Here is a 19,769-nt window from a genome sequence, read left to right as displayed (position 1 = left end):
AGCCCAGGAAGTTCTTTAGGGCAACGAGTAATTAATCACCAGGAGCCAGAGATGAGCACTGGGGGCAGCTGGGGCTCTGTGCTGGCCCCCCCCAGGTGGTCCCAGTGAAGCCTGGGTGGCACCAGGTGCTGTAGGGCTGAGGCACCTTGGGCTGATTGGGGCAGGGAAGAGGCCTCCACCCTATAAAACTGCCCCCTCCCACCCCTAGGCCTCCTTTAGGGCTGCTGGGAGGTTTGTCTCTGGGCAGTGCCCCTGTGGGAGGGGGTCCCCAGGGCGGCTCCAGCAGCTCTTTTGGAGCTGGTGATGCCCGGCAGAGCTGGGGCTCTGTGCCCTCGCCTTTGGGCATCCCGTGCTTGGGGTCGCCCCAGCAGACTGTGCCAACCATGGCAGGCTTGGGGACAGCGACCCCACGGGCAAAGAGACCCCGCAGGGAGAGCAGCGGGGACCTGGGGCAGGACCTGAGCCTCTCGGCCACCGTGGCTGCCACTCGCCAGCGGGCAAAGAGCCGGCGGACAGAGGGGTCCCAGGGTGGGCACCGCCAGCCGCAGGGCTGGGACTCCCGGGAACCTCTCCCACGTTCCCCCTTGGCACTCAAGACTCCCGGGAAGGGCCGGCAGACAGAAGGGGACCAGCGTGGGCACTGCCAGCCGCAGGGCTGGGACCCCAGGGAACCTGTGCCCTGTTCCCCCTTGGCACTCAAGACCCCCGGGAAGGGCCGGTTGGCAAAGAGCCGGCGGACAGAGGCAGCCCAGGGTGGGCACTGCCAGCAGCAGGGCTGGGACCCCAGGGAACCTGTGCCCTGCTCCCCCTCGGCACTCAAGACCCCCGGGAGGGGCCGGCGTGCACAGCCGCGGGTGGAAGGGGAGCGTCGCAGGCTGGAGTCTGCTCTCCCCTGCTCTGGGCGGAGGGGTGAGTGTGTGCCCCCCTCCCTCCCGCCAAGGACGATCCCTGCCTGAGCTTTGGGGGTGCCCCAGGCTGTGCTGACAGGACCTGCCCCCCCTCTGCCCCACAGAGCCTGCGAGCCCCCAGCTAGAGCCCTGCTATCAGGGCCCTTACTTCTCAGGGCTGCCTACGGTTGAGTGCCAGGATCCTGCTCCCCCCAGCCTGTGAGTACGTAGCGGGGGTGGGGTCGTGTCTCCAGGGGTCCCCCCCGAGCCCCCCCCTGCAGCGCTGAGCCCTCTGCCTTGCTCCAGCCAGGCTGATCCCTGCAGCCCCAGCGGCCAGCAGGAATGTCCCCAGGAAGACTCGGAACGCTCCGGAGCGGACCCTGGTCCTGGAGCTGGTCAGTCGGGGGGGGTCGTGTCGGGGGGAGGGGATGGAGGGGTTGTGGATTCAGGGCTGGGGGTATGATTCTGCTCCTAACCCCCCCCCCCCTCCCCCAGGAGGGGACCCTGGTCTGCTCCTCCCTGCTCACTGCCTGGAGACAGGAGGCTGCAGCCACCTTCACCACCGAGTTCCAGGGAGACTCCTACGAGGTGGGTGCCCGGCTGGGGGGCAGCGGGGGGCTGGGTTTCCCCAGGGGGGGGCACAGAGGGCTGCGGCTTGGGGCCATGAAGAGCACCTCCTCCGTGCAGCCTCTGTGCCCCTGCCCTCTCCTGGCAGCCAGAGGGGAACGGGGTCCCCAGGGGCTGAAATCCCGGGGGAGAAAGGGGAGAGTGAGGAGCCCCTGGGATGCTGCCTGGGGGGCGATGGCGGCGGGGGGCAGCTGGGTGTCAGGGTTTGGGTGCTGGGGCTGCCTGGTGGTGCTGTTCCCTTCCAGGTCCATGTGAAGCTGCGGCCCCACGTGCAGCAGTTCCTGGAGAGCCTTTCCCAGACCTATGAGGTACCAAAGCCCCCTCCCCAAGTTCGGGGGGGCTTATGCTTTGGGGTGGGGGCCACTCGGGCAAGCCTGTGCAGTGACCTCTGCCTGCTCTCCCCCCCTCAGATCTTCATCTTCACCACTGCAAAGCAGGACTACACTGAGAAGGTGCTGGAGGCGCTGGTCCCCAAGAGGAAGCTGATCAGGTGATGGCCTTGGTGAAAGCCTGCTGGGGACCCCCCGACCCCCTCCCCAGCGTGACAGGGACAGGTCCTCATGGGCTCTGCTCCCCATCCCCTCCAGGCACTGCCTCTGCCAGCAGGATTGTCTCTGTGCCCAGGGCTGCTACTGGAAGGATCTGACCCGCCTGGGAAGGGACCTGGACAAGATGGTAGCCTTGGATCACACCATCCAGGGCTTCCCTGCCCAGGTAATGGATCTTGGGAGGGTGTTTTGTGCCCCCACCCCTGGCAGCACCGCGGCTGTGGCTGCTCCTCCGTGGGCGGTGTTCATCCTCTCCCCAGGCTGCCAACTGGATCCCGGTGCCCAGGTGGTGCGGAGAGCGATGGGATGAGGAACTGCTGCGCCTCATCCCCCTGCTGGCACAGCTCAGCCAGGAGGTGGGCACCGGGGGGAGGGGCCGGGGGCAGTGGGGGGGAGGGCACAGGTGCCCTGGGGCCGCGGGGGGCAGGGTGCTGTGAGCTGACCTGGGTCCCTCTGTCCCTTGCGCAGGAGGACACCCGCGCCGGGATCCGCCGGCAGCTCCTGCGCCGCAGGCTGCCCCCCGAGGACTGTGCCAGCCGGGGGCGGGGGCAGCAGGGGTGGGCACCCTCCCCTCGCAGGGGCTCCCGCTGCTGAGGGGGCGTCACCGAGCCTCCAGGCTCCGACTCGGCTCCTGGCCCCGGGCCGGATGGTGCTGGGGGAAAGCTCTTGTCCTGCCTCCCCGGCTGGGAGGCTCAGATCCTGGCCTCGGGGCTGGGGAGTTGGGGGCGCGGGGGGGTCCCCCCTGGGAGACCTCCTTGCTCTCGGCTGCCCTTGGGCACCAGGCTGGAGCTTCTCCTCCTCCTGTCCCTGCTCTGTAAGGCCCAGCCCAGGGCTCCTCCGTGGTGATTACACTTGAACAAAGGTCTGCCTCTCCTCTCTGCCTCCTCAGCCACGCGAACCTGGGGGTGGCACAAACCCCTTCCCCCCTCCAGCCGTGTCCCGGGGTCCCCACGGTGGGGGAAGCCAAGCCCAGCGTGGTGCCAACGCCCCTGGGAGGGCCCCAGCTGGCAGCTGTCCCCCTGCCTGTCCCAGTTCCAGCCCTGCCTGGTGCTGTGCTGTGTGCCAGGGGTGCAGCTGCTGCCGTGCTGCTGCCAGCCCTGGTGGCACGGCAGGGGTGGGGAGGGCCCTGCCCGGGGTGGGGAGGGCAGGGCAGGGTGGTCGTGGGGTGCAGCAACCTCCAGATCCCCTCCCAAGGACTGAAGGCTGCTGGTAACCAAGAACTGGAGGGGGTCCTGCACAGCAGTGTGGGTCCAGGCTGCCCTCCCCAGCCCAGCTGTGCCAGGAGCTGCCATGAGCTGGTGGCTGAACTGGTGCTGGAGGAGCTGGCTGTGGTCACTTGGGTGCAGCTGCTTGGAGAGAGGTCTTTCCATCTCCTCCTCCTCCTCTCCCCCCATGCCTGGGAAAGGGCAGAGAGCTCCTGGCCCTTCTGCAAATAGCTCCCTCCCAGCAGTGTGCCTGGCTGGAGCCCTGGCAAGGCTCAGGGCCCCCCAGGCGAGGCTCAGGTCCCCCAGGGACGGCAGGAAGGGACAAGCCACCAGAAGCTGTGACCCTGGTGTGGCTCTGCTGCCGCAGGGAGCTGGCTGTGGGATGGGACTGAGGCCAGGAGCTGCTGGGAAGGGAAGTCAGCCTTTGGAGAGGGCCATCCAGAAAGACACAAGGCAGTTTATTCTGGAAGGCAGGTGAGGCCCTCTGGCCCAGGCTGGGCTCACACTGCCCTTCCAGCCTGGGCACAGCAGCAGCTGCCCTTCAGCAGGCAGGAGGCCACTCGGTAGGTGGCACAGAGCACGGCTGAGAGCAGCAGGGTGCCACAGAAGAAGGCAGGCAGCAGGACCCTCTGCAGCCCCTCCTTGGGGGGGAAGCCCTGCAGAGGGGAGCAGGAGTGGGTGAGCTCCTGGAAGGTGTGGGCAGGGGGGCAGGAGGTGCAGTCGTGGGCTGAGGGCCCCTGGCAGGCGTAGCAGGAGGGGTGGCAGGGGGCACAGAGCTGGGCGGCAGGCCGGCCCCGGCCGTAGTGCCGCGGGGGGCAGTAGGTCAGGCAGGAGCTCTGGAAGGCAAACAAGGAACCTCTGCAGGCTGCAGAGGGGCAGAGAGGTGAGCCAGGCTGCAGGGGCACCAGCACTGTGCCCTCCTGCCCAGAGCCTCACCCTGGCACGCTCCCTGCCCGTCCCGGCGCAGGCAGGGGTCGGTGGCTGCCAGGTGCCTGCTCCTCAGGTCCTCCTCCGTGCCATAGAGGTGCAGGATGAAGCTGGTCAGCAGGCCTGGGGGCAGGAGGGACAGGGCTGAGCTGGTGGCAGCTTTGTCAGAGAACCAGGGAGTGGTCTGGCTGGGAAAAGCCTTCAGAGCTCCCCCAGCCCAACCACCAACCCACCACGGCCACCGAGGGCCACGGGGACTCCAGCACCTCCCTGGGCAGCCTGTGCCAAGCCCTGACCCCTCTGGCAGCAAAGAAATTGTTCCTCACCTCCCACCTCACCCTCCCCTGGCAGTGTTTGGGATCTGCAGGTTGCAGGGCACAGGTGGCTGGAAGCTTTGGGGGTTATGTGGAGCAGAGCAAATTGCCTCTGGCCAGCCCCTGTGCCCAGGAGGAGCAGCAGGAGGAGAACAAAGCCACCAAGCTGCTACTCAAAGCAGGGGAAGGAAGGAAGGAAGAATGCTGGGGCCCTGGGTGACCCCCAGGGGTGAGGTTTGGTCTCCTGGGCACCCACCTGTGTTGTAGGCATCACCTTTGTTCTCCAGGCTGAGGGTCCAGGTCCCATTGGGGTTCTCATCCCAGAAGTGTGTGGACATGAAGGTCCAGTCCTTGTAGCCCTGCTGGCTGGTGTCATAGGGGCTGCAGGAGAGGAAAGCAGAGCTGGGGGAGACTGGGGGGAGAGGGATTGGAGCCCAAGGAGGCCCTGGAGTCACAGTCTGCTTGGTGAGGCAGTGCCAGGACAGGGCCCAGGGAGGAGATTTGGAGGTGATGAAGCTGCAGGGGCCAGGAGCAGCCCTGGGAGCAGGGAGTGGAATCCTACAATGGGTTGGGTTGGAAGGGACCTCAAGGCTCAGCTAGCTCCAACCCCCTGCCGTGGGCAGGGACACCTCCCACCAGCCCAGGCTGCTCAGGGCCTCATCCAGCCTGGCCTTGAGCACCTCTAGGGAGGGGACAGCCACAAACCTCCCTGGGCAGCCTGTGCCAGGCTCTCCCCAGCCTCACTGGCAGGGGGTTCCGACTGAACTTCTTCTTCAGAAGTAGTCCAAGCTGGTAGGGCTTGGAAGGAGGCTCTGGGGGGGATCACCTTGGAAGGAGGCTCTGGAGATCACCAAGTCCAACCCCCCTGGCCCCAGGGGAGGCTGTGGGGGGAGGAGCTGCTGTGCCCCCTCCCCCCAGCTGCCCAGGCTCCGAGCTGCCTGGCAGCTCCTCACCGAACAGTCATCAGCGTGGACGTGGTCCCCATGGGGCTGGTGAGGGCCAGCTGCAGGTCCCCCCTGCGGCTGTAGCTCAGGGACAGCTGGACCTGGACGTGCTCCAGCGAGAGGATGTGCTTGGTCCCTCCCAGGCAGGAGGAGATGTCTGTGGAGATGGTGAGCTGGGAGCCAATGTGCCTACCAAGCACAAGAGGGGAGGTGAGGGCCGGAGGAAATGGCCTCAGGTTGCCCCAGGGGAGGTTTAGGTTGGGCTTGAGGATCAATTTCTGCCCCCTTGAGGCTTGCCAAAGCCTGGGCCAGGACGGTGGTGGAGTCCCCATCCCTGGAGGGGGGTTTCAAAGCTGTGGTGCCCTGGCAGGGTTGGGTTGGAAGATCTTCCAGGTCTCTTCCAACCAACAAATGGTTCTAGGGTCCTGTGAGCTCTTTCCCCTCTCTGTGCACATCCTGCCCCAGGACCTGCAGCTCAGAGCACTCCAGGGAGGCAAAGCCTGCTCCTGGGAGGGGCACAGCACAGCTTTGCTGTGAGGAAGCCCTCGGGGGAGCTGCTGTGAGGTCAGAGGCAGGAGAAGTTGTCCCTTACTGAGGGCTGTGAAGGGCTCTGACCGAACAGCTCCGCTGAGGCCGAGTTCCTGGCCATGCCTTGGCCATCTCCACCAGCAGCCCAGCATCCAGCAGCCCATAGCCATAGTAGTGGCTGACTGAAACAAAAACCACCCAGGAGAAGGCACAGGAGTCCCTCTGCAGGGAAGGGAGCACAGGGGGCTGGCAGGAGGAGGAGGGGGAGGCAGCTCTGGGCTCACCTTTGCGTCCCACCCCGTTGTGAGCCCAGTCCTCTGCCTGCAGGTGAGCAGCTCTGGAGCTCCTGACCAGGAGGTGCTGCAGGTCACGCCAGGTCAGGGCTGGGCTGCAAAGCAGGGAGGTCTTTTGGGGGTGTCAGGGAGGGAGGAGGGACTTTTGGGGTGTCAGGGAGTGATAGGACTGGGGGGAACGGAACAAAACCAGAAGTGGGGAGATTGGATGTCAGGAAGAAGTTCTTCCCCATGAGGATGGGGAGAGACTGGACACCCAAAGAGGTGGTGGAAGCCTCATCCCTGGAGGTGTTTGCAGCCAGGCTGGAGGTGGCTGTGAGCAACCTGCTGTGGTGTGAGGTGTCCCTGCCCGTGGCAGGGGGGTTTGGGACTGGCTGAGCCTGGAGGTCCCTTCCAAGCCTAACGATTCTCTGAGTCTGTGTGTCTGGGGACAGAGGGTTTCTGCCCCGAGGGTGAGATTTGGCTTTTCCAGCTGCCGGCGGCAGCCAACCAACCTCCTTCGGCGCCAAACTGGGAGCAACAGAGACCTCCAGAGGACAGCTCTCCTCCTGCCTCTGGCTCTTCTGCCTCAGCACCCGGGGAGCAGCAGCTGCTCCACCAGCGCCCAGGGAGACCTCGGCTGCACGCCCCCGAACCTCCCTGCTGGCAAAGTTCCCCTCCAGTCGTGCCTGCAGGGTGCTGGGGAGGCCCCAGGCTCTCCCTGGGGACTGTCACCTACTTGGCCTGCAGCGCCAGGGCGCTGATGCCCGCGGCCAGCGGGGCCGAGGCGGAGGTGCCCATGTGCCGGTCGGTGCAGCGGTGGTGCAGGTCGGTGGTCACCTGGGAGGGGGCAGAGAGGAGGCTTGGCACCGGCTCCTGCTCCTGGAGCAAAGGGCAGGGCTGGCTGGAGCTGGGGAGCTCCAGGGACTGCTCCCTCCAGGTCCCTCAGTGCTTTGCTTGGGGTCTAACACAGCTACTGTAGACTGTCCCTGAACCCCAGCAGGGGGGTGGGGGTTGGAAGGGAGCTCTGGAGCTTGCCCAGCCCAAGCCCCCTGCTCCAGCAGGGCACACACAGCAGCCTGCCCGGGGGGGTTGGCAGCTCTCCACCCCAGGAGGCTCCACAACCTCTCTGGGCAGCCTGCTCCAGGCCTCCAGCAGCCTCACACCAAACAACTTTCTCCTCCTGCTCAGCTCCAACCTCCTGGCTGCCACTCTGTGCCCCTTGCCCCTTGTGCTGGCCCTGGGGGGCCACTGAACAGAGTCTGGCCCCAGCCTCTTGCCCCCCACAGCTCCTTCAGCTCTTGCTGAGCATTGCTCAGCTCCCCTCTGGGGCTGCTCCTCTGCAGGCTCTCAGCCCCCAGGGCTCTCACAGAGCAGCTCTGGTTCCAGGACACTCACAATATGCACCTGGCTGGTGGCCACGCTGCTGTAGGTGGTGGTGAGGATGGCAGAGCAGCTCTCACTGAACCAGGGCCTCTGCCCCCCTGCCAGCACACTGCCCACAGTCACTGTGTAGATGCTGCTGCTGTAGCCATCGCTGTTGCAGTTGTCAGAGTTGATGCCACCATTGCCAGAGGCCAAGATGAAGATGGAGCCGAGGCCACCCCGACCCTGGCAGAGAGGCAGGCAGAGGAGAGGCTGAGCAGGGAGCCCTGCTGCACCCAGCTTACAGCTTCACAGACTGCAGCAGGTTGGCCAAGCCCCTGCAGGCAGCAGGGACAGCTCCAGCCAGAGCAGGCTGCACAGGGACACAGCCAGGCTGGGCCTGAAGGGCTCCAGGGATGGAGCCTTGGGCAGCCTGTGCCAGGCTCTCCCAACCCTCCCTGTGCAGAGCCTTCCTCCTGCTGTCCAACCTAACTCTGCCCTGCTCCAGTTCCAAACCATTGCTCTTGGTCCTATCCCCACAGCCCCTTCTGAGCAGTCCCTCCCCAGCCTGCCTGCAGCTCCCTGCAGATACTGCAGTGCAGCTCTGAGGTCTCCCTGGAGCCTTCTCCAGGCTGAGCAGCCCCAACCCTCCCAGCCTGTCCCCACGGGGGAAGCCTCTCCAGCCCTCTGCTCATCTTGGTGGTCTCCTCTGGACTCACTTTGGTGACCCCTCTGTGGAAGGCCTCTGCTGCCAGCACTCCAGGTCCATCCAGAGTCTTGCCATCATCGAGGGGCCCCCAGCTGGCACTGTAGATGTGGATGTGCTGGGGCCTCAGGCTGAGGGACTGAGCCTCCACCACGTCTGTGATGGGACCATCCAGCATCCTCACCCCTGCAGGACCAGCATGGGGCAGTGACCTCCACACAGATGCCACACAAACACCCACACCCATGCCAGCCTAAGGACTCCCCATGTCACCACCCCCTCACCCCCCTCACTTGCCTGAGCCCCTCTCAGGTTCCCTATGGCTCCTCCAGGTCTGTGTGGCCACGAGCTGCCTCCCAAAGCTCCTCCTTAAGCCCTTTTGTAATTAAGCCCAGGGAGTTCTCCCACTTCCTAATACTCATTTGCCAGACTCCCTTCCCACTGGGCAGCCTGAGCTGGCACTGTGCTGCTGCTGCCCACCAGCCCCTGGTGGGCATTCAGCCCTCATGGAGCACCGAGCCCTGCACCGTGCCTGGCTGTGTGGTAACCCCGCAGCTCCTTCACCCCCAGCTGCCCTCAGAGCGGCTCCTCACAGGGCCCTGAGTGCCCCCTGCAGGGTGCCAGGGCCGGTTCGCGGCTGCGGCTTACCTCCCACCCTGGCATCGTAGGCGACGCCGGCTCCGCAGATGCGGTTGTTGGCTGCGGCCGCAGCTTCTCCAGCGCAGCGAGTGCCGTGCCTGGGGGCAGAGGCAGCCCCTGAGGGGTGAAGGGGGCTGGGACAGCCTCAGCACTCCCCCCAGGAGAGCAGAGAGTCACAGAATTGTTCAGGTTGGACCTTTCAGATCATGGAGTCCAACCCTGAAGCCAGCACTGCCCCAAGGCACCACCAAACCTCAGCACCACAGCTCCGTGGCTCTGGGACCCCTCCCAGGGCTGGGGACTCCACCACTGCCCTCTGGGCAGCCTGGGCCAGGCCTGGACAACCTTCAAGGGGCAGAAATTGTTCCTCATGTCCAACCTCAACCTCCCTCGAGGGCATTTCCTCTTGCCCTGTCATTTGTTACCTGGGAGGAGAGAGACCATGCAGGGGCTGGAGGGGACAGAAGGAGTTCTGGAGACACTCTGTGCAGATGTGGCAAGGTGAAAAAGCAGCAGAGAGAGGAGGAGCTGCTTCGTGAGAGTCATGAAAACCTTTCTTTGGGTTGATCCAGCCTGAAATGTGACAGCCTGGGAAGGTGCTGGAGCCCAGAGAGGTTGTGGAATCTCCTCCTCTGCAGAGCTTCCAACCCCTCCCCGGCCATTGTGCCCCTGGGCAAGCTGCTGGAGGTGCAGGGGGCTTGGAGTGGATGATCTCCAGAGGTCACTTCCACCACCCACCCCACTCCACCCTCCTCAGAGAGCACCCAGAGCAGGACTCACTGGTTCTCATCCTCAGGGGTGTACCTGGGCTGGGGGTCAGGGTCGTTGCTGTTGAAATCATAACTTGCCAGAGGATCCTGTTGCAAGAGAAAACAACCCACAAGAGGCACCAGGGTGAGCCAGCTCCCCTTGGCATGGGCTGGGACAGCTCAGCACAGGCACCTGGCACTTTGCCCTCCGCCTGGCAGCACAGATCTTGCTGCTTGCCCAGCCTAGAGAGGGCAGGAGAGGTGAGGGACACCCTGGAGCTGTTGGGAAGGGGATTGTGCTGTCTGCTTGCAGCCTGCCCGGGCTCAGGGCCAGGGAGAAAGCCCAGCTGAGGGCCACACACTTAGGAGAGAGAAGAACCAAGCCCTGAATGATGCTGTGCTGAACAACTACTGCAATGGATTCAGCCTTTCATAGAATCATAGAACTGTCAGGGTTGGAAGGGGGCTCAAGGCTCAGCCAGCTCCAACCCCCCTGCCATGGGCAGGGACACCTCACACCACAGCAGGTTGCTCACAGCCACCTCCAGCCTGGCTGCAAACACCTCCAGGGATGAGGCTTCCACCACCTCCCTGGGCAGCCTGTGCCAGGCTCTCACCACCCTCCTGGGGAACAACTTCTTCCTAACATTCAATCTGAACCTCCCCACTTCTAGTTTTGCTCCATCCCCCCGCAAGTCCTATCCTTCCCTGACACCCTCCAAAGTCCCTCCCCAGCTTTCTTGGAGCCTCCTTCAGATACTGAAGGCCACAATTAGGTCTCCTTGGAGCCTTCTCCTCTCCAGCCTGCACAACCCCAACTCTCTCAGTCTGTCCTCACAGCAGAGCAGCTCCAGCCCTCTGCTCCTCCTTGTGGCCCTTCTCTGGACACCTTCCAGCCCCTCCAGATCCTTCCTGTCATAGGGGCTCCAGAACTGGACACAGAGCTCCAGGTGGGGTCTCAGCAGAGCAGAGTAGAGGGGGAGAATCCCCTCCCCGACCCTGCTGGCTGTGCTTCTCCTGATGCAGCCCAGGCTGTGGAGCAGATGAGGGCTGCTGGCTGGCTTTAGAACCACCCCAAGTGTTTACCAGCCCGACTGGCTTTGCAGCCTGCTCTCATTATGTCTTTTTTGGGGGCCCTGGACAAGTCCTAACGTTTCCCCGGTGAGAGCATTCACCACGGGAGACACCCAGCAAGGCTGCAAAATCCCAGGGGCAAGGATGGAGGCTGCAGTTCCCTCCCTCTCCTGCAGCTCCCTCCCTCCTCTGCGGCTCCAGCTCCCCCTCCCCCCCGCCCCCGCTCAGGGTTTACATAGTTGGCAGACAGGTCCGGGTGGTCCTTCTCAATCCCATCGTCCAGGATGGTCAGCACGACCCCCAGCCCTGTGTAGCCTTTGCTCCAGGCACTGAGGATGTTCAGGTCCGGATTGATGTCGTTGTTCTGCAAGACAGATTAAATTTGATCGGCCCCCGGGCGGCAGCAGGGCTGCGAGGTGACCTTGGAGGACTCTTCTGCTGCCTCATCACCGCCAGCCTTAGCCCTGTTTACGTGGCAGGGAGGTGATTTGCTCCAGGATTAGAAGAGAGGGAGAGGGGCAGCGAGGGGCACAGCCTCACCATGTACCACTGCTTGTGGAACCAGGGGTCTGTGGGCACCACGCTGATGCTCCTCTTCGTTCGCCTCTTGACGGTTTGCTGCTCAAACCAGAGGACCTGGGGGGGGAAGGGGGAGGGCAAACGAGGTGCTGGGTGCCAAGCAGAGCCTGCCCAGCTCGGCCTGGGGCAGCCTCCAGCCCTGCAGCCACCTCCTGCCCACCTTTGGCTCTTTGGCCAGGCGCATGTGCCAGCCCCAGTGCCTGCTCAGGGCTTCCTGCCTGGTGCCTCGGTGTTTGAAGTGGTAGTAAGGTTCTCCTTCCATCACCTGCAGGGAGATGTTGAAAGCCCCAAGCTGGTGTAAGTCCCAGGCTGGTGTAAGTCCCTTTCTACACCAGCAGCCAGGCTGGGGGGACACATGTGCCAGCTCTCCATGGGGCTGTAAAGATGAGAAAGATCCACTCCATGAGAGCTGTGTGTGGCAGGACAAGCAGAGAGAGTCCCTGGGATCCTGAGTGGGTTCCTAAGGAAGGTTTGGATGTGCCCTTTGGGCTCCTGGGCAAGGTTTGGATGTGCCCTTTGGGCTCCTAAGGAAGGTTTGGATGTGCCCTTTGGGCTCCTGGGCAAGATTTGGATGTGCCCCTTGGGTACCTAGGGATGATTTGGATGTGCCCTTTGGGGTCCCTCACTCACCTAGGCACACTCAGAGGCCATGAGCAACGTGCACCCTTACCATGCTGATGCTCTCATCCATGTCCAATGGTTTAAAACCACCAGGGGGAATAATTTAATGCCACATTTTAAACCAGAGTCCTGCTGTGGGATGCACAGTGGCAATGAGTGGAGAGGACACGTGGTGGGGACAAGAAGAGGACAAGGGAAGGGAAGGTGGCTGCCAGGTGGGATGAGGGTCTGAAAACAGATTCACAGATTGGATGGGGCTGGAAGGGACCCACAAAGGTCATCTTGTCCAACCCCCCTGCAGTCAGCAGGGACACCTCCAGCTAGATCAGGCTGCCCACATCCAGAGCTCACGGAGAAGCGCTGCAGGTTCCCCCAGCCCCCCGCCAGCCCCACTGCCGCTCCAGCCCAGCCCGCACCTGCCCCAGGCAGAGCAGGCCGTGCCGCCGGGCCAGGCTCTCGGCCTCCCGCAGCCCCACTGCCACCCTCACAGCCCAGCTGCTCAGGTAGACGTGGGGCTCAGCGGGGCCCGGTGGGGCAGCAGAGACCACGGTGACCACCAGCAGCCCCGGGAGCAGCGCCGGGAGCAGCCCCAGCCCCTGCGCCAGCCTCGGCCCCACCGCCATGGAGGCCGTCGCGGTTGAGCGGCCGTTGCCATGGCGACAGCAGCTCCCCCCCCCCCGCCCCTCTTGGCTTAGCCCCGCCCCTCCCATCGCGATGCTACCTATGGGCGGCGCCCACTTCGGCTTGGCCCCGCCCCCATGCCCGTTACTCCCTCCCTTACACGCTGGTCACGCCCCCTCACCCGAGCCCCGCCTCTTCCTGCCTATTTCCACCCATAGGCGGCGCCCTTCCCGGTGTCGCCCCGCCCCTCACCGACTCGCCCCGCCCCTCGCGGCCCCGCCCCGCCTCCCCATTGGCCCGGGGGCGGTGGGGGGCGGTTGGAGGCGGTTGAAGACCGGACCCGGGACGGGGGGACGTTGTTCGGTCCGGCTCTGCCGTTATCGCTGCCGCCGCCACTGTCACCATGGGCACGGTTCAGCAGCGCCTGCAGCGCTTCCTTGAGAGCCCCGGGCCGGTCGGTGACCTGCTGGGGCGGTTGGAAGCTCGCACCGGTATCCAACGGCTCTACCTTGCCTCAGGTGCGACCGGCGTACCCTCCCCTCCCCTCCTCTCCCCTTCCCGGTGTCCCCCCGCTCCCCCTACCTCCCGGTGGGTTGTGCTGCCTGCTCCTTTCCTGCCCCCCGTCTTATTCCGGTGAGTCTTGAGGGTCTCTTTCCTGGGGTGTCCCGGCAGCCCCTCGCCCTGCCTTTGGGTTCTGAGGGGGGGAAACGGACGGGGGAATGGGCAGGGCAGGCTGGGCACGGGCTGGGTAATAAGCAGGGTGGGTAGGGCACAGGCAGGTAATAGGCAGGGCAGGCAGGACCCTCCCTTTGGGGGCTGCTGTGTGCCCTCCTGGACCGGGGTCATGTTGGGATGGGGGCCAAAGGGGTGCCTGCCTTGGCAGGTGTGACATCCCACACCCCAACCTGAAAGGAGATACACCCCAAAACTGGCAGGGTCAGAGCTGGAGGTGCCACCAAGACCCCCAAGAAGCTTGGAGGTGGTGGAGGAGGGTAGGGGGAAGCAGGGACTTCCCTGATGGCAGAGCCCCCAGACTGTGCCAGGTCAGAAATGGGAGTGCCTGTCCCTGTGTCCTGCCTGTCCCTGTGTCCCAGTCGTCAGGTGTGGGGGGGAAAGGTCTGGCAGGTAATGAGATCCTGTTTATTCATTAATAAGAAACCAGCTGGCACCTCCCTGGGGAGCGTTCTCCTGGCACACCATGACCCCTCACCTCTGTCCCTGGCCCTGTGCCACTCTCTGCTAATCTAGACCCTGCCCCTCCACGCTCCCTGATTTGGTCTTTTACCTTAAAAGCTGCAGGTTTAAGGGCTCAGGGTTGCCCACATCTCACTGGGCACTTCCCCCTGCCCTTGTGCTTCCCAGTGCCATGGCTAGGGCTCCCCGGAGGGGCAGGTTGTGTTTGGATGTGGCACGTGGTGGCTGAGCATCTGCCAAGGGAAAACTGATCCTGGGCATGCTCAAGTGTGAGGGATGTTTTAGGGGGCAGAGTGGAGGCACCAAGGAAGGACAGTCCCAAGTTTCTGGGCCCTGTGGCTAAACCCTAAACCAACCCCACCCCGTTTCTCCCTCTCCCCAGCTCTGGAGTGGCTCCCAATTTGTGGCACAGCCTGGCAGGGTTGGTTCTGTGCCCCAGAAGCGAGCTCTGGGCTGCAGTTTGAAGCCCATCCTGCCTGCCCTCTGGGTGGCACAGCCTGGCAGGGTTGGTTCTGTGCCCCAGAAGTGAGCTCTGGGCTGCAGTTTGAAGCCCATCCTGCCTGCCCTCTGGGTGCCACAGCCTGGCAGGGTTGGTTCTGTGCCCCAGAAGCGAGCTCTGGGCTGCAGTTTGAAGCCCATCCTGCCTGCCCTCTGGGTGCCACAGCCTGGCAGGGTTGGTTCTGCACCCCAGAAGTGAGCTCTGGGCTGCAGTTTGAAGCCCATCCTGCCTGCCCTCTGGGTGCCACAGCCTGGCAGGGTTGGTTTTGCACCCCAGAAGCGAGCTCTGGGCTGCAGTTTGAAGCCCATCCTGCCTGCCCTCTGGGTGCCACAGCCTGGGCAGCCATGTGGTGGCTTCAGCTGGGTCAAACCCATCCTGGAGGTGGGGGCTGCTGGCCCTTCCCCCAGGCACAGGGCTGGGCAGGGGTCACTGTGACCACAGCTGCTTGCCCTCTGTGCAGGGACAGGCAGCACAGGATGGCCTCAGCCTCTCTGGGTGAAGCCTTTCCCTTGCTTTGGTGTTTGGTTTTTTTCCCTGCTGTTACATAAATTTCTCTGGGGGCTAAACTTAGCCTCTGAAATCCCTCCTAAGGCTCTTGGTGGGGGGAAGGAAGGAAACCCAGCTCTGCCTCAACCCCTTTCTGCCTTTCTTTCCTCCCTGGGAGCTCTTGTGACTGCTCCAAAGCCACCTTTGCTCCTTCTCATCTCCCACTAAAGCTCTGTTTGTCACCAGAGTGGTGGCTGCCACATGCCAGGGGGCAGGAGCAGGGCACAGAACTGCTGCAGTCAGCAGAGTGGGGATAATCCAGGCTCCAAGCCCCAGCCAGGGCTTTCCTCTGATCCTCTGGGGTTAAGTCCTGGCTCTCCTGCAGGCCAAGGTGCTTATGGTGCTGGAGGAGTTGGTCCACAGGGCTGTGTCAGGAAATGTCCCCAGCCTGCTGTCCTGCCCCTTTGAGGTCTAGGCTTGGGCTGCCTCAGGCAGGTTGGGAGGGAGCTGCTGGAACCCCTGAGCCCACCATGAGCCCTGGGTTTGGCACTGAGGGTTCCTCACCACAGCTTCTCCACTGGTCCTGCCTCCTGCAAGTGGCTGAGGGCTGGGAAGGCTCTGAAGGACCAAAGCTGTTGTGGGTTGGTTTTTTCCCTTGGCTTCCTTCCATTTAATTGTAAGGATTTAATTGAGTAAGAGGGAGGCAGGGTTGGATTGCTGGGGCCTCAGGGGGCTGAATCCTTACCCAGTGCTGGCTGCTTGGCACAAGCACACGCAGGAGACCTGTGCTGGGAGCAGGAGGGAGAGGTGAAAGCTGCTCCTTGGCTCCTGTGCAGGGCTTGTCCTGGAGCAGCTGCTGCCAAAATGCCAAGCGAAGGGGCTGGGGAGGAGCAGCTGAGGGAGCTGGGGGTGGGCAGTGTGGAGAGGAGGAGGCTGAGAGGAGACCTCCTGGCTCTCTGCAGCTCCCTCAGAGGAGGCTGCGGTGAGGTGGGGGTAGGGTCAGAGAGGAACTGGCCTGAGACTGTGCCAGGGGAGGCTTAGGTTGGAGATGAGGAACGATTTCCTTGCTGCCAGAGTGGTCAGGGCTTGGCACAGGCTGCCCAGGGAGGTGGTGGAGTCCCCATGCCTGGAGGTGTTCCAGAACCCTGTGGCCATGGCACCTGGGGTTTGGTGGCCATGGTGGGGCTGAGGGTTGGGCTGGATGATCTTAGAGGACTTCTCCAACTGGAACAATTCTCTGACTCCATGGAGAGAGTGGCTCTGAGCCCTGCACATGGAGGAGAAGCTCAGGGCCTTGACTTTGGACCACAGGTGTGTGCTAAAGGCTCTGCAACGTGTCTGCAGCCTTGGCCCTGCTCCAGGCCTGCAGCAGGTCGAAAGTGAGGAGTTGTTGGTGGTGGTAAAGTCCCTTCTGAGCCAGGGAGGGGACAAACAGTGACAGCAGCAGGGGTGAGTTGAGCTCCACAAGAGGCTCTGCTCTGTGCTGTGGCTCAGTGCAGCTCCACAACCGCCATGGTGTGTGGGGAAGGTCCTACTGGGATCATAGAATCCTGGAATGTCAGCTTGGAAGGGACTTCCAGGCTGGAGAAAAGCAGCCTGAGGGGGATCTGATCAGTGCTTCAAGGGTGGCTGTCAGCAGGGTGGCACCAGGCTCTGTTCAGTGGTGCCCAGTGCCAGGCCAAGGGGCAGTGGGCACAAACTTGCCCATCAGAAGCTGCATCTGAACATGAGGAGGAACTTCTGTGACTGAAGGGTGGTGGAGGCCTGGAGCAGGCTGCCCAGGGAGGTGGTGGAGTCTCCATCCCTGGAGGCATTCAACCCCTGCTTGGATGTGTTCCTGTGTGAGCTGCTCCAGGTGCCCCTGCCCTGGCAGGAGGGTTGGGCTGGATGCTCTCCAGAGCTCCCTTCCAACCCAACCACTCTGTGATGCTGTGACCTCAAGGATCCTTCTGGTCCAACCTTTCTATCTAGGTCACAGTCTGGTTGAAATGAGCTGGCCCAGCACCCTGTCAAGCTGAGGCTTGAATCTGTCCCATGGAGGGGACTCCTCCACCACCTCCCCTGGGAGATGATTCCAGCCTCTGCCTGTTCTCATGGTGACCAATTTCCTTCTGGAGGCCAATTGGAATCTCCCCAGCAGTAACCTGTTCCCTCTGCCCCTTGTCTTTTCCTTGTGCCTCCTTGGAGAAAGGGAATCTCCAGCTTCTTGGTGGCCACCCTTGATGTCCTGGTAGATGGTGATAAGGCCTCCCCTCAACCTTCTCAAGGCTGAGCCAACCAACCCAGTTGAGAATTGGTTGGGGGCTGTTGGTTGTTCCCAGCTGGAGGGTCTGGCACAGCTCTTCTCCCTCTTGGGCTGAGCTGGGGTCTCTCCTGTCCATCTCAGGGTTGGCAGAGGGGGGGTGACTGTCCCTTCTGTCCACCCCCCTGGCAGGTTCTGTGGTGTTCCTGGGGCTGTACCTCATGTTTGGCTATGGTGCCTCACTGCTCTGCAACCTCATCGGCTTCAGCTACCCTGCCTATGCCTCGTGAGTACCAACCAGCCCCTGGGGAGGAGCTGAGGGTCCAGGGGAGGCCACCAAGATGATCAGAGGGTTGGAGAACCTCCCCTGTGGGACAGGCTGGGAGAGTTGGGGCTGTTCAGCCTGGAGAGAAGGCTCCAAGGAGACCTCAGAGCAGCCTTCCAGTACCTGAAGGGGCTCCAGGAGAGCTGGGGAGGGACTTGTGACAAGGGCTGGGAGGGACAGGATGAGGAACAATGGATTTGAGCTGGGAGAGGAGAAATTGTTGGCAGTGAGGGTGGGGAGAGCCTGGCACAGGCTGCCCAGGGAGGCTGTGGCTGCCTCCTGCCTGGAGGTGTTGAAGGCCAGGCTGGATGAGGCCTTGAGCAGCCTGGGCTGGTGGGAGGTGTCCCTGCCCATGGCAGGGGAGTTGGAACTGATCTTTAAAGCCCCTTCCAGCCCAACCCATGGCCAAGTAGTTATGGTTGGGAAGCTCTTGAGAGCTTCCTGCAAACAGTGGCACCTGGCACAGTCCCACTGTGGGATGGCAGCACCTGGTGGGCAGCTTTGCTCCAGGGTTTGGAGGAGCTGACTCTGGCAGCAGGAGTGCAGCAGCAGTGCCCTTCCCTCCTCCTTCCACAGCATCAAAGCCATTGAGAGCTCCAACAAGGAAGATGACACCACCTGGCTGACCTACTGGGTGGTGTATGGTGTCTTCAGCATAGCAGAAGCCTTCTCTGACCTCTTCCTCTACTGGTTCCCCTTCTACTATGCTGGGAAGGTAACAGCTTCATCCTCCCACCCAGTGCCTGAGCTTGGAGGAACCAACAGTGGTGGGATCAGGGTGGTGGTGGCAATGATGGGACTGGGGGAGGTCCACAGTCCAGCATGGAGCTCCCAGCAGTCACCTGAGGTCCTGGGACCTCCAGTGAGCTCCAGGCTGGGGGTGGGGGGGAGGCACTGGAGCAGCTCAGCTGCTGCTCCATCACTTGGAGCTCTCTTGGCCTCTACCCTGCCACCTTCTATCACAGTATCACCAAGGTTGGAAGAGACCTCAAAGATCAAGTCCAACCTATATAATCTTCTAACTCTGGAGCATCTTCTCCTCCCCACAGTGTCTGTTCCTGGTGTGGTGCATGGCCCCTGTGACATGGAATGGGTCCCAGGTGCTCTACCAGAACTTCATCCGGCCCTACTTCCTCAAGCACCACCAAGCTGTGGACAATGTGCTGGGCAACCTTGGCACCAAAGCCCTGGATGCAGCTTCCACTGTCACCAAAGAAGGTAGCACAGGTCCCTCAAGCCTTGCTCCGTGCCCAGGCCAGGTGGTTTCCAGGCAGCATGGAGCTGTGATGCTGGTGGCTCTCATTTTAATGGCCAGCAGCCCTCCCTCTTGTTGCTGTCCCACCCTGCCAGGGTGGCAGGAGCCAAGCAGGGGGTTCATGCTCCCCTCTCTCCTCTCTCTTCTTCTCCTGGCACCTCGTGGTGCAGTCCTGCAGACTCTGGTCAGCAGCAGAGCCAGGCTGGCAGCCGAGATGGCACCGCAGCTCACCCTGTCTGTATGTACAGAGCAGCAGCTCAGCTGAAGGGAGGAAGGATGGTTCTGCCCCAGCCACCCTCATGCTGCCACCAGCTGCTTTGGCCAGGTCCTGCAGCCAGCCTGTGGTCACCTTGGCGCAAACCAAAGCAAGCTCCTGCTCTTGCAGGTGCTGGTGTGGCTTGCACACAACCATCCTCTTCTCCCTTGGCATGGGTAGAGCAGGAGTTTTGCCTCTGTAGCCAGACCCCTAGCCGGGTGTCCTCCTCCTCCTCCTCTGTAGCCAGACCCCTAGCCGGGTGTTGTCCTCCTCCTCCTCTGTAGGCAGACCCCTAGCTGGGTGTCCTCCTCCTCCTCCTCCTCTGCAGCCAGACCCCTAGCCGGGTGTCCTCCTCCTCCTCCTCTGCAGCCAGACCCCTAGCCGGGTGTCCTCCTCCTCCTCCTCTGTAGGCAGACCCCTAGCCGGGTGTCCTCCTCCTCCTTCTCCTCTGCAGCCAGACCCCTAGCCGGGTGTCCTCCTCCTCCTCCTCCTCCTCCTCTGCAGCCAGACCCTTAGCCGGGTGTCGTCCTCCTCCTCCTCCTCCTCTGCAGCCAGACCCCTAGCCGGGTGTCCTCCTCCTCCTCCTCCTCCCCTGCAGCCAGACCCCAGCCGGGTGTCCTCCGTTTCCACAGCCCTACCCAGACCCCATGCCGCCACCCGGGTGGCCGCCGCTCCGGGGCCATGCCCTAACTCCTTTCCTTTGCTGCCCGCAGCCTCCAGAGCAGCCCTGAACGTCTCACATGGAGCCAAGGACGACTGAAAGGAGCCTCCGGTGGCCCCGGTACCGGCACTGTGACCCCGAGCCTGGGGCTTGGATCCCCCCGCGCTTGGATTGGGGCCGGGGCCCCACCGCTGCTACCCCCTAATAAACTCCTCCCGTAACTCTCCCGGCGCTGCCGAGCGGCT

The 19,769-nt window shown here is 63.1% G+C and overlaps 2 protein-coding genes across 3 annotated transcripts; one reads left to right on the top strand and one right to left on the bottom strand.

The window, feature by feature from the left end:
- Nucleotides 1-2,663: 2,663 nt before the first annotated feature.
- Nucleotides 2,664-12,608, bottom strand: PCSK4 (proprotein convertase subtilisin/kexin type 4). The gene is made up of 16 exons (XM_054175451.1): nucleotides 12,402-12,608; nucleotides 11,525-11,629; nucleotides 11,326-11,421; nucleotides 11,021-11,149; nucleotides 9,743-9,819; nucleotides 8,972-9,060; nucleotides 8,337-8,509; nucleotides 7,651-7,863; nucleotides 6,992-7,092; nucleotides 6,265-6,368; nucleotides 6,045-6,162; nucleotides 5,462-5,641; nucleotides 4,765-4,889; nucleotides 4,204-4,317; nucleotides 3,828-4,132; nucleotides 2,664-2,693 (listed from the first exon to the last, which is right to left on the bottom strand). Exons 1-16 carry the CDS (start codon nucleotides 12,606-12,608, stop codon nucleotides 2,664-2,666), a joined length of 2,166 nt encoding a protein of 721 aa, XP_054031426.1.
- Nucleotides 12,609-12,912: 304 nt separating this feature from the next.
- REEP6 (receptor accessory protein 6) lies at nucleotides 12,913-19,746 on the top strand. Of its 2 annotated transcripts, XM_054175028.1 has the most exons (6): nucleotides 12,913-13,124; nucleotides 17,220-17,313; nucleotides 17,929-18,067; nucleotides 18,402-18,570; nucleotides 18,778-18,845; nucleotides 19,577-19,746. In XM_054175028.1, the coding sequence occupies exons 1-6, from the start codon at nucleotides 13,010-13,012 to the stop codon at nucleotides 19,592-19,594; spliced, it is 603 nt and encodes a 200-aa protein (XP_054031003.1). In that variant the 5' UTR covers nucleotides 12,913-13,009; the 3' UTR covers nucleotides 19,595-19,746. The 2 variants fall into 2 exon arrangements, with proteins under 2 accessions (XP_054031003.1, XP_054031004.1); XM_054175029.1 differs by lacking the exon at nucleotides 18,778-18,845.
- The last annotated feature ends 23 nt before the right edge of the window (nucleotides 19,747-19,769 follow it).

This window comes from Dryobates pubescens, chromosome 31, assembly GCF_014839835.1.
Source record: "Dryobates pubescens isolate bDryPub1 chromosome 31, bDryPub1.pri, whole genome shotgun sequence".
NCBI classification, from domain to species: Eukaryota; Metazoa; Chordata; class Aves; order Piciformes; family Picidae; genus Dryobates; species Dryobates pubescens.
This window is presented reverse-complemented; position numbering and strand designations above follow the sequence as displayed.